The sequence below is a fragment of the Botryllus schlosseri genome, chromosome 3 (assembly GCF_051294905.1).
Source record: "Botryllus schlosseri isolate E-star chromosome 3, Bs_hap1, whole genome shotgun sequence".
NCBI classification, from domain to species: Eukaryota; Metazoa; Chordata; class Ascidiacea; order Stolidobranchia; family Styelidae; genus Botryllus; species Botryllus schlosseri.
Genome location: NC_137238.1, coordinates 32,622,729 through 32,640,642, shown reverse-complemented (window position 1 = coordinate 32,640,642; position 17,914 = coordinate 32,622,729). Strand labels below are relative to the sequence as shown.

Sequence of the window (17,914 nt, the reverse complement as noted above, 5' to 3'; positions counted from 1 at the left end):
AAGGGTCGGTTTTTTCCAATCCGAGTAATGGAAAACTCGGGATTTACCTACTTTAATGAGGTCGGAAAGTAGTTTCCCGGGTCACAAGTCGGATAATTTTGAACCTAACCTAATGTCGGGATTTACCGAGGATATTTTTTACAGTGTTGGTGGTCAAATGGTGTTTCGGATAGCAGTTCAGCGAGATTAATTGCTTGTTTGCGGTGGGCTTGTAAAATTGGAGTTGATCCCACGCCTAAATGCTTACGTTACCTTTTCCGTGGTCTAAAATGTCGCATTGGTGGCAGTGAACAGTGCGATACTTGTCAAGTTATTTGAGGTCTGAACGTAATGCGTACTACCGACCCGTTGATATTTGTCAAGGGAGGGCGAAGTTCAGAAAAGCTGAAAGCTTCGCTCAACATAAAGGCTATTTAGGCTGCGGCACACTGCTTGGAAGGCAGCGACCAATAAAATAATCTTTGTACTATTGCATATACATTTCAGTGCAGTGGTTCTCGAACTGGGTGACGTGAAATCATCAGAAGGGTCGCCCCTGCTTATAGTTGTTTCTCTGTGTATTGTCCGACTTGATATTTCACAATTCTCTCATAAACAGCCATAATCGTCCATGCCATCAAACTATCCTTTGGGATCGCTAGCATTCTGGTTGCACTTTTAATATTTTGTGAATATCATGATAAGGGGCGCGAAATTGTGCACTATAATAAAGTAAGATGCAATTCACTCAAACCTTGACAAGTCATTCCATCCCCAGAATATCCATCATTGCAGATGCATGTGAACGACCCGACGTTATTGGTACATGTTGCGTTTTTTTCAGCACAATTATCTGTACTTGATGCACACTCATCCACATCTATAAACATCATTTAACACTTCAATAGTAACATCATCATCCATTAGGAAAAAAATCAGACGTAACTCAATTAAACCTTGACAAGTCATTGCATCCCCAGAATATCCATCATTGCAAATGCATGTGAACGACCCGACGGTATTGGTACAGGTTGCTGTCTTTTCGGCACAATTATCTGTATCTACTGCACATTCATCTACATCTGAAGAGATAATTCATGGATTCAGTATTATGCAACATCATCAGAAAAAAAATAAAGTCGGATGCAATTCAATCAACCTGAACAAGTCATTCCATCTCCAGAATATCCATCATTGCAGCTGCATGTGAACGACCCGACGGTGTTAGTACATGTTGCGGTGTTTGCAGCACAATTATCTGTACTTGATGCACACTCATCCGTATCTATAAAAATCATTTGACACGTCAATAGTAATATCAACATCCATTAGGTCAAAAATCGGACGTAATTCAATCCGACCTTGACAAGTCATTCCATCCCCAGAATATCCATCATTGCAGATGCATGTGAATGACCCGGCGGTATTGGTACAGGTTGCGGTGTTTTCGGCACAATTATCTGTATCTGCTGCACACTCATCTACATCTATCAAGATAAATTAGGACTTCAATGGTATACAACATCATCTACAAAGTAAAACGTCACATATAAGTCAAGGAGACCTTGACAAGTCGATCCATCCCCAGAATATCCATTATTACAGCCGCATGTGAACGACCCGATGGTATTGGTACATGATGCGGTGTTTTCGGCACAATTATCTGTATCTACTGTACATTCATTTACATCTGAAAAGATAATTCGAGGATTCAATATTATGCAACATCATCTGCAAAGAAAAAAGTCGGATGTAATTCATTCAAACCTTGACAATTCATTCCATCCCCGTAATATCCATCATTGCAGCTGCAGGTGAATGACCCTTCGGTATTAGTACATGTTGCATTGTTTTCGGAACAATTATCTGTATCTACTGTACATTCATCTACATCTGAAAATATTATTCGAGGATTCAATATCATGCAACATCATCTGCAAAGAAAAAAGTCGGATGTAATTCAATCAAACCTTGACAAGTCAATCCATCCCCAGAATATCCATCATTGCAGATGCATGTGAACGACCCGACGGTGTCGGTACATGTTGCGGTATTTTCGGCACAATTATCTGTGTTTGATGCACACTCATCCACATCTATAAACATCATTTACCACTTCAATAGTATATAAAAACATCCATTAAGAAAGCAGTCGGACGTAGTTCATACAAACCTTGACAAGTCATTCCATCCCCATAATATCCATCATTGCAGATGCATGTGAACGACCCGACGGTATTGGTACATGTTGCGGTGTTTTCGGCACAATTATCTGTGTTTGATGCACACTCATCCACATCTATAAACATCATTTACCACTTCAATAGTATATAAAAACATCAATTAGGAAAACAGTCGGACGTAGTTCAAACAAACCTTGACAAGTCATTCCATCCCCATAATATCCATCATTGCAGATGCATGTGAACGACCCGACGGTATTGGTACATGTTGCGGTGTTTTCGGCACAATTATCTGTACTTGATGCACACTCATCCACATCTATAAACATCATTTAACACAGTGGTTCTTAACCTTGCCCCCAGCGCCCCCCAGGGGGCGCTGGCGATTATGAAGGGGGGCGGAAACGCTCAGGGGGCGATATGGGGGGCGCTGGGCTCAGGGGGGCGGTATGGGGGGCGCTGGAGAAAAATGGCTTCGCAGTAGATGATGTGGTGATAGGACATATCCTTAATGAGTATTCAGAGCAAATTAACACCGAAAACTTCGTTACATATAGCCTTCAAAATACATATAGGTTTAATTGTCCATGCCATGGGCGCCTAAATGACTGACACCGAATGTTCCTGTCTTGGCAATCTGAACCCCAGAAGACGAATTCCATCTGGCAGGGAAAAATTATATGTCAGTGAAGAAATACCAATCTGAAATCGTGTGCGTCTTTTAGTTTAGTACGATTGGGCGTCAGGGACATTCCTGTTAGGCGATATCCCCGTTGAGCGATTCTATATTTTTTGATATTGCAGACAGGGGGTCACGAAATAACATCATGCAACGAGGTCATACCGACGGGTTCGCCTGCCCGAATATGTTTAATTATTGGTAACGGGCCCTACAGCTTCCAAGAAACCTCACAATGTTCGCTTTAAGTTTTGATGAGTCTGCGCACACTCAAGAACTCACTGCGCTCACCCTTGGACAACAGTGCCTAACGACTAAAAAAAGGTAATAACTCCGGATTTGTTGTGCGCAACGTAGATTTTCTGTGCGCAGAGACCGTGTCAGCACTGCGCACGTGCGCAGCTTAGAGGGAACATTGCACCTAACTCAGATCTACCGGTAAATGTGTTTACGTGAGCAGAGAGAGGATAAAAATTGATTTCAATTTACATGCAATTCCCGATGATATTGACCAATTCAATCATTAATTAGTGAAATTTTTCGCACTTCGCGCGACTAGGCGAGAATAGCTCCCTCAGTAAATATACACCCAATGTAGATACCTAATAGGCTATCAGCAAATAGCGGACATCCTAATGGGGGTCTGGGAGAGAAGTCCCCGGAAGTTTGGTTTATCACCCGATGGGGCCCAGGACCAACGTTTTATGTTTGGGGAGGGGGGCTGACGAAGTGCTGTTACGGCCATGGTAACGAATAATTGTACCTGCGGGAACGCCCGAATATGTTTAATTATTATTACGTGCCCCTTATTTTCCTATACAACAGCTCACTCAGTGCTACTGGTAAATCTGATTACGTGGGCTGAGAGGATAAAAAGTTTATAGCGACTTATAAATGTAATTACCATACATTATAGAAAATATGCAATTACCATGCATTATAGCAAATTTTGGTACCTAGGGCGACCAGGCCACACAAACTTTGCTGACCATCAAAATCACGATATGGGGTTCGTGGGGGCGAAGCCCTTATAAATTCGATTTATCACGCTATGGGTGTGCAAGGCAATCGTTTTTAGGGGGGTTGACGAAGTGCTGTTACGGCCCTCCCTCTTACTCATTGTCTTTATTACATTCCTTACAATATGAAGTTGAGGGGGGCGCTGGAGCACGATAATTTTTGAAAGGGGGCGCTGGACGAAAAAAGGTTAGGAACCACTGATTTAACACTTCAATAGTAACATCAACATCCATTAGGAAAAAAATCAGACGTAATTCAATTAAACCTTGACAAGTCATTCCATCCCCAGAATATCCATCATTGCAGATGCATTTAAACGACCCGACGGTATTGGTACAGGTTGCTGTCTTTTCGGCACAATTATCCGTATCTACTGCACATTCATCTACATCTGAAGAGATAATTCATGGAATCAGTATTATGCAACATCATCAGGAAAGAATAAAGTCGGATGCAATTCAATCAACCTTCACAAGTCATTCCATCTCCAGAATATCCATCATTGCAGCTGCATGTGAACGACCCGACGGTGTTATTACATGTTGCGGTGTTTTCAGCACAATTATCTGTACTTGATGCACACTCATCCGTATCTATAAACATCATTTGACACTTCAATAGTAATATCAACATCCATTAGGTCAAAAATCGGACGTAATTCAACCAGACCTTGACAATTCATTCCATCCCCAGAATATCCATCATTGCAGATGCATGTGAATGACCCGACGGTATTGGTACAGGTTGCGGTGTTCTCGACACAATTATCTGTATCTGCTGCACACTCATCTACATCTATCAAGATAAATTAGGACTTCAATGGTATACAACATCATCTACAAAGTAAAACGTCGCATATAAGTCAAGGAGACCTTGACAAGTCGATCCATCCCCAGAATATCCATTATTACAGCCGCATGTGAATGACCCGACGGTATTGGTACATGTTGCGGTGTTTTCGGCACAATTATCTGTATCTACTGTACATTCATTTACATCTGAAAAGATAATTCGAGGATTCAATATTATGCAACATCATCTGCAAAGAAAAAAGTCGGCTGTTATTCATTCAAACCTTGACAATTCATTCCATCCCCGTAATATCCATCATTGCAGCTGCAGGTGAATGACCCTTCGGTATTAGTACATGTTGCAGTGTTTTCGGAACAATTATCTGTATCAACTGTACAATGTGTACATTCATCTACATCTGAAAATATTATTCGAGGATTCAATATCATGCAACATCATCTGCAAAGAAAAAAGTCGGATGTAATTCAATCAAACCTTGACAAGTCAATCCATCCCCAGAATATCCATCATTGCAGATGCATGTGAACGACCCGACGGTATTGGTACATGTTGCGGTGTTTTCGGCACAATTATCTGTGTTTGATGCACACTCATCCACATCTATAAACATCATTTACCACTACAATAGTATATAAAAACATCCATTAAGAAAGCAGTCGGACGTAGTTCATACAAACCTTGACAAGTCATTCCATCCCCATAATATCCATCATTGCAGATGCATGTGAACGACCCGACGGTATTGGTACATGTTGCGGTGTTTTCGGCACAATTATCTGTGTTTGATGCACACTCATCCACATCTATAAACATCATTTACCACTTCAATAGTATATAAAAACATCAATTAGGAAAACAGTCGGACGTAGTTCAAACAAACCTTGACAAGTCATTCCATCCCCATAATATCCATCATTGCAGATGCATGTGAACGACCCGACGGTATTGGTACATGTTGCGGTGTTTTCGGCACAATTATCTGTACTTGATGCACACTCATCCACATCTATAAACATCATTTAACACAGTGGTTCTTAACCTTGCCCCCAGCGCCCCCCAGGGGGCGCTGGCGATTATGAAGGGGGGCGGAAACGCTCAGGGGGCGATATGGGGGGCGCTGGGCTCAGGGGGGCGGTATGGGGGGCGCTGGAGAAAAATGGCTTCGCAGTAGATGATGTGGTGATAGGACATATCCTTAATGAGTATTCAGAGCAAATTAACACCGAAAACTTCGTTACATATAGCCTTCAAAATACATATAGGTTTAATTGTCCATGCCATGGCCGCCTAAATGACTGACACCGAATGTTCCTGTCTTGGCAATCTGAACCCCAGAAGACGAATTCCATCTGGCAGGGAAAAATTATATGTCAGTGAAGAAATACCAATCTGAAATCGTGTGCGTCTTTTAGTTTAGTACGATTGGGCGTCAGGGACATTCCTGTTAGGCGATATCCCCGTTGAGCGATTCTATATTTTTTGATATTGCAGACAGGGGGTCACGAAATAACATCATGCAACGAGGTCATACCGACGGGTTCGCCTGCCCGAATATGTTTAATTATTGGTAACGGGCCCTACAGCTTCCAAGAAACCTCACAATGTTCGCTTTAAGTTTTGATGAGTCTGCGCACACTCAAGAACTCACTGCGCTCACCCTTGGACAACAGTGCCTAACGACTAAAAAAAGGTAATAACTCCGGATTTGTTGTGCGCAACGTAGATTTTCTGTGCGCAGAGACCGTGTCAGCACTGCGCACGTGCGCAGCTTAGAGGGAACATTGCACCTAACTCAGATCTACCGGTAAATGTGTTTACGTGAGCAGAGAGAGGATAAAAATTGATTTCAATTTACATGCAATTCCCGATGATATTGACCAATTCAATCATTAATTAGTGAAATTTTTCGCACTTCGCGCGACTAGGCGAGAATAGCTCCCTCAGTAAATATACACCCAATGTAGATACCTAATAGGCTATCAGCAAATAGCGGACATCCTAATGGGGGTCTGGGAGAGAAGTCCCCGGAAGTTTGGTTTATCACCCGATGGGGGCCCAGGACCAACGTTTTATGTTTGGGGAGGGGGGCTGACGAAGTGCTGTTACGGCCATGGTAACGAATAATTGTACCTGCGGGAACGCCCGAATATGTTTAATTATTATTACGTGCCCCTTATTTTCCTATACAACAGCTCACTCAGTGCTACTGGTAAATCTGATTACGTGGGCTGAGAGGATAAAAAGTTTATAGCGACTTATAAATGTAATTACCATACATTATAGAAAATATGCAATTACCATGCATTATAGCAAATTTTGGTACCTAGGGCGACCAGGCCACACAAACTTTGCTGACCATCAAAATCACGATATGGGGTTCGTGGGGGCGAAGCCCTTATAAATTCGATTTATCACGCTATGGGTGTGCAAGGCAATCGTTTTTAGGGGGGTTGACGAAGTGCTGTTACGGCCCTCCCTCTTACTCATTGTCTTTATTACATTCCTTACAATATGAAGTTGAGGGGGGCGCTGGAGCACGATAATTTTTGAAAGGGGGCGCTGGACGAAAAAAGGTTAAGAACCACTGATTTAACACTTCAATAGTAACATCAACATCCATTAGGAAAAAAATCAGACGTAATTCAATTAAACCTTGACAAGTCATTCCATCCCCAGAATATCCATCATTGCAGATGCATTTAAACGACCCGACGGTATTGGTACAGGTTGCTGTCTTTTCGGCACAATTATCCGTATCTACTGCACATTCATCTACATCTGAAGAGATAATTCATGGAATCAGTATTATGCAACATCATCAGGAAAGAATAAAGTCGGATGCAATTCAATCAACCTTCACAAGTCATTCCATCTCCAGAATATCCATCATTGCAGCTGCATGTGAACGACCCGACGGTGTTATTACATGTTGCGGTGTTTTCAGCACAATTATCTGTACTTGATGCACACTCATCCGTATCTATAAACATCATTTGACACTTCAATAGTAATATCAACATCCATTAGGTCAAAAATCGGACGTAATTCAACCAGACCTTGACAATTCATTCCATCCCCAGAATATCCATCATTGCAGATGCATGTGAATGACCCGACGGTATTGGTACAGGTTGCGGTGTTCTCGACACAATTATCTGTATCTGCTGCACACTCATCTACATCTATCAAGATAAATTAGGACTTCAATGGTATACAACATCATCTACAAAGTAAAACGTCGCATATAAGTCAAGGAGACCTTGACAAGTCGATCCATCCCCAGAATATCCATTATTACAGCCGCATGTGAATGACCCGACGGTATTGGTACATGTTGCGGTGTTTTCGGCACAATTATCTGTATCTACTGTACATTCATTTACATCTGAAAAGATAATTCGAGGATTCAATATTATGCAACATCATCTGCAAAGAAAAAAGTCGGATGTTATTCATTCAAACCTTGACAATTCATTCCATCCCCGTAATATCCATCATTGCAGCTGCAGGTGAATGACCCTTCGGTATTAGTACATGTTGCAGTGTTTTCGGAACAATTATCTGTATCAACTGTACAATGTGTACATTCATCTACATCTGAAAATATTATTCGAGGATTCAATATCATGCAACATCATCTGCAAAGAAAAAAGTCGGATGTAATTCAATCAAACCTTGACAAGTCAATCCATCCCCAGAATATCCATCATTGCAGATGCATGTGAACGACCCGACGGTGTCGGTACATGTTGCGGTATTTTCGGCACAATTATCTGTGTTTGATGCACACTCATCCACATCTATAAACATCATTTACCACTTCAATAGTATATAAAAACATCCATTAAGAAAGCAGTCGGACGTAGTTCATTTAAACCTTGACAAGTCATTCCATCCCCATAATATCCATCATTGCAGATGCATGTGAACGACCCGACGGTATTGGTACATGTTGCGGTGTTTTCGGCACAATTATCTGTGTTTGATGCACACTCATCCACATCTATAAAGATCATTTACCACTTCAATAGTATATAAAAACATCCATTAGGAAAACAGTCGGACGTAGTTCAAACAAACCTTGACAAGTCATTCCATCCCCATAATATCCATCATTGCAGATGCATGTGAACGACCCGACGGTATTGGTACATGTTGCGGTGTTTTCGGCACAATTATCTGTATCTACTGTACATTCATCTACATCTGAAAAGATTATTCGAGGATTCAATATCATGCAACATCATCTGCAAAGAAAAAAATTGGATGTAATTCAATCAAACCTTGACAAGTCAATCCATCCCCAGAATATCCATCATTGCAGATGCATGTGAATGACCCTTCGGTATTAGTACATGTTGCGGTGTTTTCCGCACAATTATCCTTGCTTAATCCACACTCATCCGCATCTATAAACATCATTAATCACTTCAACAGTAATATCAACATCCATTAGAAAAAAATCGGACGTAATTCAATCAAACCTTGACAAGTCATTCCATCCCCAGAATATCCATCATTGCAGATGCATGTGAACGACCCGACGGTATTGGTACATGTTGCGGTGTTTTCGCCACAATTATCTGTATCCACTGTACATTCATCTACATCTGAAAAGATTATTCGAGGATTCAATATCATGCTACATCATCTGCAAAGAAAAAAGTCGGATGTAATTCATTTAAACCTTGACAAGTCATTCCATCCCCAGAATATCCATCATTGCAGATGCATGTGAACGACCCGGCGTTATTGGTACATGTTGCGGTTTTTTCAGCACAATTATCTGTACTTGATGCACACTCATCCACATCTATAAACATCATTTAACACTTCAATAGTAACATCAACATCCATTAGGAAAAAAATCAGACGTAATTCAATTAAACCTTGACAAGTCATTCCATCCCCAGAATATCCATCATTGCAGATGCATGTGAACGACCCGACGGTATTGGTACAGGTTGCTGTCTTTTCGGCACAATTATCCGTATCTACTGCACATTCATCTACATCTGAAGAGATAATTCATGGATTCAGTATTATGCAACATCATCAGGAACGAATAAAGTCGGATGCAATTCAATCAACCTTCACAAGTCATTCCATCTCCAGAATATCCATCATTGCAGCTGCATGTGAACGACCCGACGGTGTTATTACATGTTGCGGTGTTTTCAGCACAATTATCTGTACTTGATGCACACTCATCCGTATCTATAAACATCATTTGACACTTCAATAGTAATATCAACATCCATTAGGTCAAAAATCGGACGTAATTCAACCAGACCTTGACAATTCATTCCATCCCCAGAATATCCATCATTGCAGCTGCAGGTGAATGATCCTTCGGTATTAGTACATGTTGCAGTGTTTTTGGCACAATAATCTGTATCTACTGTACATTCATCTGTATCTGAAAAGATTATTCGAGGATTCAATTTCATGCAACATCATCTGCAAAGAAAAAAGTCGGATGTAATTCAATCAAACCTTCACAAGTCAATCCATCCCCAGAATATCCATCATTGCAGATGCATGTGAACGACCCGACGGTGTTGGTACATGTTGCGGTATTTTCGGCACAATTATCTGTGTTTGATGCACACTCATCCACATCTATAAACATCATTTACCACTTCAATAGTATATGAAAACATCCATTAAGAAAGCAGTCGGACGTAGTTTAAACAAACCTTGACAAGTCATTCCATCCCCAGAATATCCACCATTGCAGATGCACGTGAACGACGCGACGGTATTGGTACATGTTGCGGTGTTTTCGGCACAATTATCTGTATCTACTGCACACTCATCTACATCTATCAAGATCATTTATGACTTAAATGGTATACAACATCATCTACAAAGTAAGACGTCGCATATAAGTCAAGTAAACCTTGACAAGTCGATCCATCCCCAGAATATCCATCATTGCAGATACATGTGAACGACCCGACGGTATTGGCACATGTTGCTGTGTTTTCGGCACAATTATCTGTACCTACTGCACATTCATCTACATCTGAAAAGATAATTCAAGGATTCAATAATATGCAACATCATTAAAAAAGAAAAAAAAGTAAGATGCAATTCACTCAAACCTTGACAAGTCATTCCATCCCCAGAATATCCATCATTGCAGATGCATGTGAACGACCCGACGTTATTGGTACATGTTGCGGTTTTTTCAGCACAATTATCTGTACTTGATGCACACTCATCCACATCTATAAACATCATTTAACACTTCAATAGTAACATCAACATCCATTAGGAAAAAAATCAGACGTAATTCAATTAAACCTTGACAAGTCATTGCATCCCCAGAATATCCATCATTGCAGATGCATGTGAACGACCCGACGGTATTGGTACAGGTTGCTGTCTTTTTAGCACAATTATCTGTATTCACTGCACATTCATCTACATCTGAAGAGATAATTCATGGATTCAGTATTATGCAACATCATCAGGTAAAAATAAAGTCGGATGCAATTCAATCAACCTTGACAAGTCATTCCATCTCCAGAATATCCATCATTACAGCTGCATGTGAACGACCCGATGGTGTTAGTACATGTTGCGGTGTTTGCAGCACAATTATCTGTACTTGATGCACACTCATCCGTATCTATAAACATCATTTGACACTTCAATAGTAATATCAACATCCATTAGGTCAAAAATCGGACGTAATTCAATCCGACCTTGACAAGTTATTCCATCCCCAGAATATCCATCATTGCAGATGCATGTGAATGACCCGGCGGTATTGGTACAGGTTGCGGTGTTTTCGGCACAATTATCTGTATCTGCTGCACACTCATCTACATCTATCAAGATAAATTAGGACTTCAATGGTATACAACATCATCTACAAAGTAAAACGTCGCATATAAGTCAAGGAGACCTTGACAAGTCGATCCATCCCCAGAATATCCATTATTACAGCCGCATGTGAACGACCCGATGGTATTGGTACATGTTGCGGTGTTTTCGGCACAATTATCTGTATCTACTGTACATTCATTTACATCTGAAAAGATAATTCGAGGATTCAATATTATGCAACATCATCTGCAAAGAAAAAAGTCGGATGTAATTCAATCAAACCTAGACAAGTCAATCCATCCCCAGAATATCCATCATTGCAGATGCATGTGAACGACCCGACGGTGTTGGTACATGTTGCGGTATTTTCGGCACAATTATCTGTGTTTGATGCACACTCATCCACATCTATGAACATCATTTACCACTTCAATAGTATATAAAAACATCCATTAAGAAAGCAGTCGGACGTAGTTCATACAAACCTTGACAAGTCATTCCATCCCCATAATATCCATCATTGCAGATGCATGTGAACGACCCGACGGTATTGGTACATGTTGCGGTGTTTTCGGCACAATTATCTGTGTTTGATGCACACTCATCCACATCTATAAACATCATTTACCACTTCAATAGTATATAAAAACATCCATTAGGAAAACAGTCGGACGTAGTTCAATCAAACCTTTACAAGTCATTCCATCCCCATAATATCCATCATTGCAAATGCATGTGAACGACCCGACGGTATTGGTACATGTTGCGGTGTTTTCGGCACAATTATCTGTATCTACTGTACATTCATCTACATCTGAAAAGAATATTCGAGGATTCAATATCATGCAACATCATCTGCAAAGAAAAAAGTCGGTTGTAATTCAATCAAACCTTGACAAGTCAATCCATCCCCAGAATATCCATCATTGCAGATGCATGTGAATGACCCTTCGGTATTAGTACATGTTGCAGTGTTTTCCGCACAATTATCCTTGCTTGATCCACACTCATCCGCATCTATAAACATCATTTATCACTTCAATAGTAATATCAACATGCATTAGAAAAAAATCGGACGTATTTCAATCAAACCTTGACAAGTCATTCCATCCCCAGAATATCCATCTTTGCAGGTGCATGTGAACGACCCGACGGTATTGGTACATGTTGCGGTGTTTTCGCCACAATTATCTGTATTTACTGTACATTCATCTACATCTGAAAAGATTATTCGAGGATTCAATATCATGCAACATCATCTGCAAAGAAAAAAGTCGGATGTAATTCATTCAAACCTTGACAAGTCATTCCATCCCCAGAATATCCATCATTGCAGATGCATGTGAACGACCCGACGTTATTGGTACATGTTGCGGTTTTTTCAGCACAATTATCTGTACTTGATGCACACTCATCCACATCTATAAACATCATTTAACACTTCAATAGTAATATCAACATCCATTAGGAAAAAAATCAGACGTAATTCAATTAAACCTTGACAAGTCATTCCATCCCCAGAATATCCATCATTGCAGATGCATGTGAACGAGCCGATGGTATTGGTACAGGTTGCTGTCTTTTCGGCACAATTATCCGTATCTACTGCACATTCATCTACATCTGAAGAGATAATTCATGGATTCAGTATTATGCAACATCATCAGGAAAGAATAAAGTCGGATGCAATTCAATCAACCTTGACAAGTCATTCCATCTCCAGAATATCCATCATTGCAGCTGCATGTGAACGACCCGACGGTGTTATTACATGTTGCGGTGTTTTCTGCACAATTATCTGTACTTGATGCACACTCATCCGTATCTATAAACATCATTTGACACTTCAATAGTGATATCAACATCCATTAGGTCAAAAATCGGACGTAATTCAATCAGACCTTGACAAGTCATTCCATCCCCAGAATATCCATCATTGCAGATGCATGTGAATGACCCGACGGTATTGGTACAGGTTGCGGTGCTTTCGACACAATTATCTGTATCTGCTGCACACTCATCTACATCTATCAAGATAAATTAGGACTTCAATGGTATACAACATCATCTACAAAGTAAAACGTCGCATATAAGTCAAGGAGACCTTGACAAGTCGATCCATCCCCAGAATATCCATTATTACAGCCGCATGTGAACGACCCGACGGTATTGGTACATGTTGCGGTGTTTTCGGCACAATGATCTGTATCTACTGTACATTCATTTACATCTGAAAAGATAATTCGAGGATTCAATATTATGCCACATCATCTGCAAAGAAAAAAGTCGGATGTAATTCATTCAAACCTTGACAAGTCGTTCCATCCCCGTAATATCCATCATTGCAGCTGCAGGTGAATGACCCTTCGGTATTGGTACATGTTGCGGTGTTTTCGGCACAATTATCTGTGTTTGATGCACACTCATCCACATCTATAAACATCATTTACCACTTCAATAGTATATAAAAACATCCATTAAGAAAGCAGTCGGACGTAGTTCAAACAAACCTTGACAAGTCATTCCATCCCCATAATATCCATCATTGCAGATGCATGTGAACGACCCGACGGTATTGGTACATGTTGCGGTGTTTTCGGCACAATTATCTGTGTTTGATGCACACTCATCCACATCTATCAACATCATTTACCACTTCAATAGTTTATAAAAACATCCATTAGGAAAACAGTCGGACGTAGCTCAAACAAACCTTGACAAGTCATTCCATCCCCATAATATCCATCATTGCAGATGCATGTGAACGACCCGACGGTATTGGTACATGTTGCGGTGTTTTCGGCACAATTATCTGTATCTACTGTACATTCATCTACATCTGAAAAGATTATTCGAGGATTCAATATCATGCAACATCATCTGCAAAGAAAAAAGTCGGATGTAATTCATTCAAACCTTGACAAGTCATTCCATCCCCATAATATCCATCATTGCAGCTGCATGTGAATGACCCTTCGGTATTAGTACATGTTGCAGTGTTTTCGGCACAATTATCTGTACTTGATGCACACTCATCCACATCTATAAACATCATTCAACACTTTAATAGTAATAACAACATGCAACAGGCAAAAAATCGGCAGCGGCAGCTCGTCCTATAGGGCAACTGCGGCATTGCCCCACCTAAAATTCTGTTCGATAACAATTCTTTACCATTCATAGACGCCCAGTAATCTATATATACCGAAATCACAGTGAAAATCGCATTCTTCTTGTCCTCTCGCTTGTAAATACCAACAATATAGCGAAGCGTCTGCGAAAATCGAATTCTCTTCTGCGTTTTCGCTTTGCGAATGCCTATAGCCGGGGCATGCCCGGTAGCGCTCATAACAAGCTTTCAATGTCTATTCTCTCAAATCCGCGCACAATAAAGAAACGGAGATTTACTCTCTCCTATTCATAAAATTACCGAGCAAGTGGGGCAACATGACCCTGTCGCCCCTAAGGTGTGATGTAACAATCGTATCTATATCTGAACAAGGATGCGTTTAGTCGACCTTTGCCGGTATTGGTCGATTTTGATGGTGTTTCACACCATGATAATTCTTGAAACTTGCTATGTTATGTCGTGATGGTGGTATTTAACAGTGCCCGAAGTTTCAGGGTTTCTACTTGGAGATTAGGGTAGTAATTCCATTTCCGAAGTTGAGTCTGTGCTGATCCGTCATGTATCGCAAACAGATTTTACTGAAAAGCCGGTATTGGTATCCATTGATTTTGACGATGTTCCATACCGAGATCGGTCAAGGCATTGGGCACGGTTAGTCCTAATGTTAGTATGGAACGCTCTAACAAGTTTTAAGTTTGTCACTGAACTTTGTTAGTGGTAATTTCGTTTCCTAAGTCGAGTGAGAGCTGACTGGTCATTTATCGCTGACAGATTTTACGCAAAGCCGGTATTGGTCTGTATTTACTTTAACGATGTTCCTTACCTAGATCCGTCATTGAGCTTTTGTACGGTATGTCTTTATTTTAGTATCGAACGCTGTGCCAAGTCTCAAGGTTGACACTCAATTATTAGGACAGTAATTTCGTTATCAAGGTCGTATATGGGAGATGTGCGCCGATCTGACACTTTAGCCCAGGGGTGGCCAACCTTTTCAGCCAAAGGGCCACATTTGATTGACGAACTATTGAGCGGGCGACTAGCCGCACGAGGCGCGAAAATTTTTTGAAGTTCATAGGTGAATAATATTGTCGCATGACTATATTGCGGGCCTGCTATATATCGCTGGGTTCAGCTTGCAAGGAATGGGCTATTCGGCGCCTGGGCATATCGATATCGAAAGCTTCGGCCACCATGCGTCAATCATTTTGTGGCTAAGTTTCATAGTCGACGGTTTTTCTGCGAGCGCAAACGCAAGGTAGCATATGTTGAACGACACTTTGTATCGTAATCGCGAATAGAGTTAGACTCAATCTGATACATTAGGCGTTCTTTCATTTTCGCAAAGGGGTTGCAGTATTAAAAGCAAGAAATCCCCATAATATCCTTCATTGTAGCTGCATGTGAACGACCCGACGGTATTGGTACATGTTGCGGTGTTTTCGGCACAATTATCTGTGCTTGATGCACACTCATCCACATCTATAAACATCATTTAAAACTTCAATAGTAATATCAACATTCATTAGGAAAAAAAATCGGACGTAATTCAATCAAACCTTGACAAGTCATTCCATCCCCAGAATATCCATCATTGCAGATGCATGTGAACGACCCGACGGTATTGGTACATGTCGCGGTGTTTTCGGCACAATTATCTGTATCTACTGCACACTCATCTACATCTATCAAGATCATTTAAGACTTAAATGGTATACAACATCATCTACAAAGTAAAACGTCGCATATAAGTCAAGTAAACCTTGACAAGTCGATCCATCCCCAGAATATACATTATTACAGCCGCATGTGAACGACCCGACGGTATTGGTACATGTTGCGGTGTTTTCGGCACAATTATCTATATCTACTGCACATTCATCCACATCTGGAAAGATACCACTGGTCAACACATATTTTTAGGCAGACAAAGTAAGAGTGGTTTTGGGGATTCTGAGGGGCACTGATTCCGAATATGACCTCAGTTTTTTCAAATTGGCTCTTGTTGTGGAGATACCCCATGAGGCTATTTTGACCAACATCTCGCATTTTCGCGGTAATGACTAGATATAAAATCGGCTCAGTCGTACTATAAAGTTTGAAAATTTAATCAACTTGTTATTTTTACGCACAGAAGACTCTTTAAAATCGAATTCAGCACTATATGTAGGGGTAATAGATTTATCATAGTTACAGATTTTCACGGATATCATAGACATAAATAAACTCCAGTCATGGACATAAGTATTGACATAGATACTCAAATAACGTGGCATTATTTCAATCAGTCTTACGTCAACCACCTATCATAAATTCAAAATAATCAGTTGGAATATAATATTATTGATATATTTTAAATCAAAATCGTTTTTTTGTATGATTCTCGCTTGTTAGCTATTTAGTGCAGTTCCTTGAAAGGTTCCGGCAATGGTCTGACCAATGATATATATACAATGATTGGAAACTTCCACGCTCCCTAACGCTATATGGTCTACTCCCACCGAAATCAGCGTGTGCGCGGATAAGGCTGACTGCGTACACTTCACTGAGCATTGTTGACCGTGGTGTAGAGTGCTGCTATCACCTTTACTGCCTGCTTGTAGTTGTTGTGTCGTGAAAACTATCAATCGCTTTTACAGTAGAATAATTAAATATGAAGAATACAACTGATATTGATTGTTGGATGGGGTGGTTGTTCAAGTGTCGTTTGTCTACTTTCGGATACATACTCTTGTGCTATGTGAGTTACAACGGATTTACTTGGCAGTGTTTTCATAATTGACTCGTTCGAGTGTTGTAAGATGTCGAGATGTCGAGACGAATAGAGTTTGCATTTCCAGTTATGTAAAAATAACTAGTTCGTTAATAAAGTTATAGGGTCTCACGAGTTGTTATTATTCAGATCAATATGTGAATATTACAAGCGAGCAACACTATTCGCGGGTTCACCAGGACGAATTAATAAAGTTTACAAGTTGTAGTAATACAATCAAGTAAGTGAAAATTAGGTTTAACACTTCTGAATGTTTTTGTGCTTGACGCTCTTGTGTGTTCTAACACGGTTAAATTTCGGGGTGCGATAATGATAGCATTTTCAGAAAACTCAGTTGAAACTAAAATAATTATAGACCAATGATAGAGTTGTAAGTTTCAACGTTTGTTTCAAATCAACGAGTGAATAGTCCGACAACCAAGCGATCAGCATTCTTAATATTATTGATATAAGACAGCGCTATGTCTACAGACTTTGAATAATATTATCTTGTCGCGACTGTG

General features: G+C 40.4%; 3 protein-coding genes across 3 annotated transcripts in view; all 3 read right to left on the bottom strand.

Annotated features, from left to right (window-relative positions):
- LOC145436559 (uncharacterized) overlaps nt 1-5,067 on the bottom strand; it is a 30,655-nt gene extending 25,588 nt beyond the window's left edge. Inside the window, exons 1-12 of the mRNA XM_080313921.1 lie at nt 4,937-5,067; nt 4,329-4,859; nt 3,969-4,252; nt 2,356-2,485; nt 2,153-2,278; nt 1,941-2,075; nt 1,747-1,872; nt 1,544-1,669; nt 1,341-1,466; nt 1,139-1,264; nt 936-1,061; nt 703-859 (exon numbers count right to left, since the gene is read on the bottom strand). Coding sequence (XP_080170047.1) covers nt 703-859; nt 936-1,061; nt 1,139-1,264; nt 1,341-1,466; nt 1,544-1,669; nt 1,747-1,872; nt 1,941-2,075; nt 2,153-2,278; nt 2,356-2,485; nt 3,969-4,252; nt 4,329-4,494 — 1,628 coding nt within the window. The 5' untranslated portion in view covers nt 4,495-4,859; nt 4,937-5,067. The remainder of the gene's footprint in view (nt 1-702; nt 860-935; nt 1,062-1,138; nt 1,265-1,340; nt 1,467-1,543; nt 1,670-1,746; nt 1,873-1,940; nt 2,076-2,152; nt 2,279-2,355; nt 2,486-3,968; nt 4,253-4,328; nt 4,860-4,936) is intronic.
- Nucleotides 5,068-5,098: 31 nt separating this feature from the next.
- LOC145436558 (uncharacterized) lies at nt 5,099-9,093 on the bottom strand. The gene is made up of 9 exons (XM_080313920.1): nt 8,958-9,093; nt 8,740-8,880; nt 8,552-8,677; nt 7,731-7,868; nt 7,529-7,654; nt 7,157-7,452; nt 6,323-6,332; nt 5,555-5,680; nt 5,099-5,112 (listed from the first exon to the last, which is right to left on the bottom strand). Exons 1-9 carry the CDS (start codon nt 9,091-9,093, stop codon nt 5,099-5,101), a joined length of 1,113 nt encoding a protein of 370 aa, XP_080170046.1.
- Nucleotides 9,094-9,311: 218 nt separating this feature from the next.
- Nucleotides 9,312-16,140, bottom strand: LOC145436557 (uncharacterized). Its single transcript, XM_080313918.1, is given in 26 exon segments — nt 9,312-9,487; nt 9,564-9,689; nt 9,766-9,891; nt 9,968-10,093; nt 10,171-10,296; nt 10,374-10,530; nt 10,533-10,702; nt 10,782-10,907; nt 10,984-11,109; nt 11,186-11,311; nt 11,388-11,513; nt 11,591-11,716; nt 11,794-11,919; nt 11,997-12,122; nt 12,200-12,325; nt 12,403-12,528; nt 12,604-12,729; nt 12,807-12,932; nt 13,009-13,134; nt 13,211-13,336; nt 13,413-13,538; nt 13,616-13,741; nt 13,819-13,944; nt 14,022-14,147; nt 14,225-14,350; nt 14,428-16,140. Coding segments are annotated over 26 exon segments (3,414 nt in total). The 5' UTR covers nt 14,567-16,140.
- Between the last annotated feature and the right edge of the window lie 1,774 nt (nt 16,141-17,914).

What these genes read in the sequence shown, in the direction of transcription:
- LOC145436558 (XM_080313920.1), bottom strand. Translation starts at nt 9,093, where the DNA reads ATGTTTATAGATGCGGATGAGTGTGGATTAAGCAAGGATAATTGTGCG. An exon ending in TCAAGGTTTGTTTGAACTAC is followed by an intron (nt 8,678 to 8,739) that starts GTCCGACTGTTT and finishes TGATCTTTATAG; the next exon opens with ATGTGGATGAGTGTGCATCA. An exon ending in GGATGGAATGAATTGTCAAG is followed by an intron (nt 7,655 to 7,730) that starts GTCTGGTTGAAT and finishes TGATGTTTATAG; the next exon opens with ATACGGATGAGTGTGCATCA.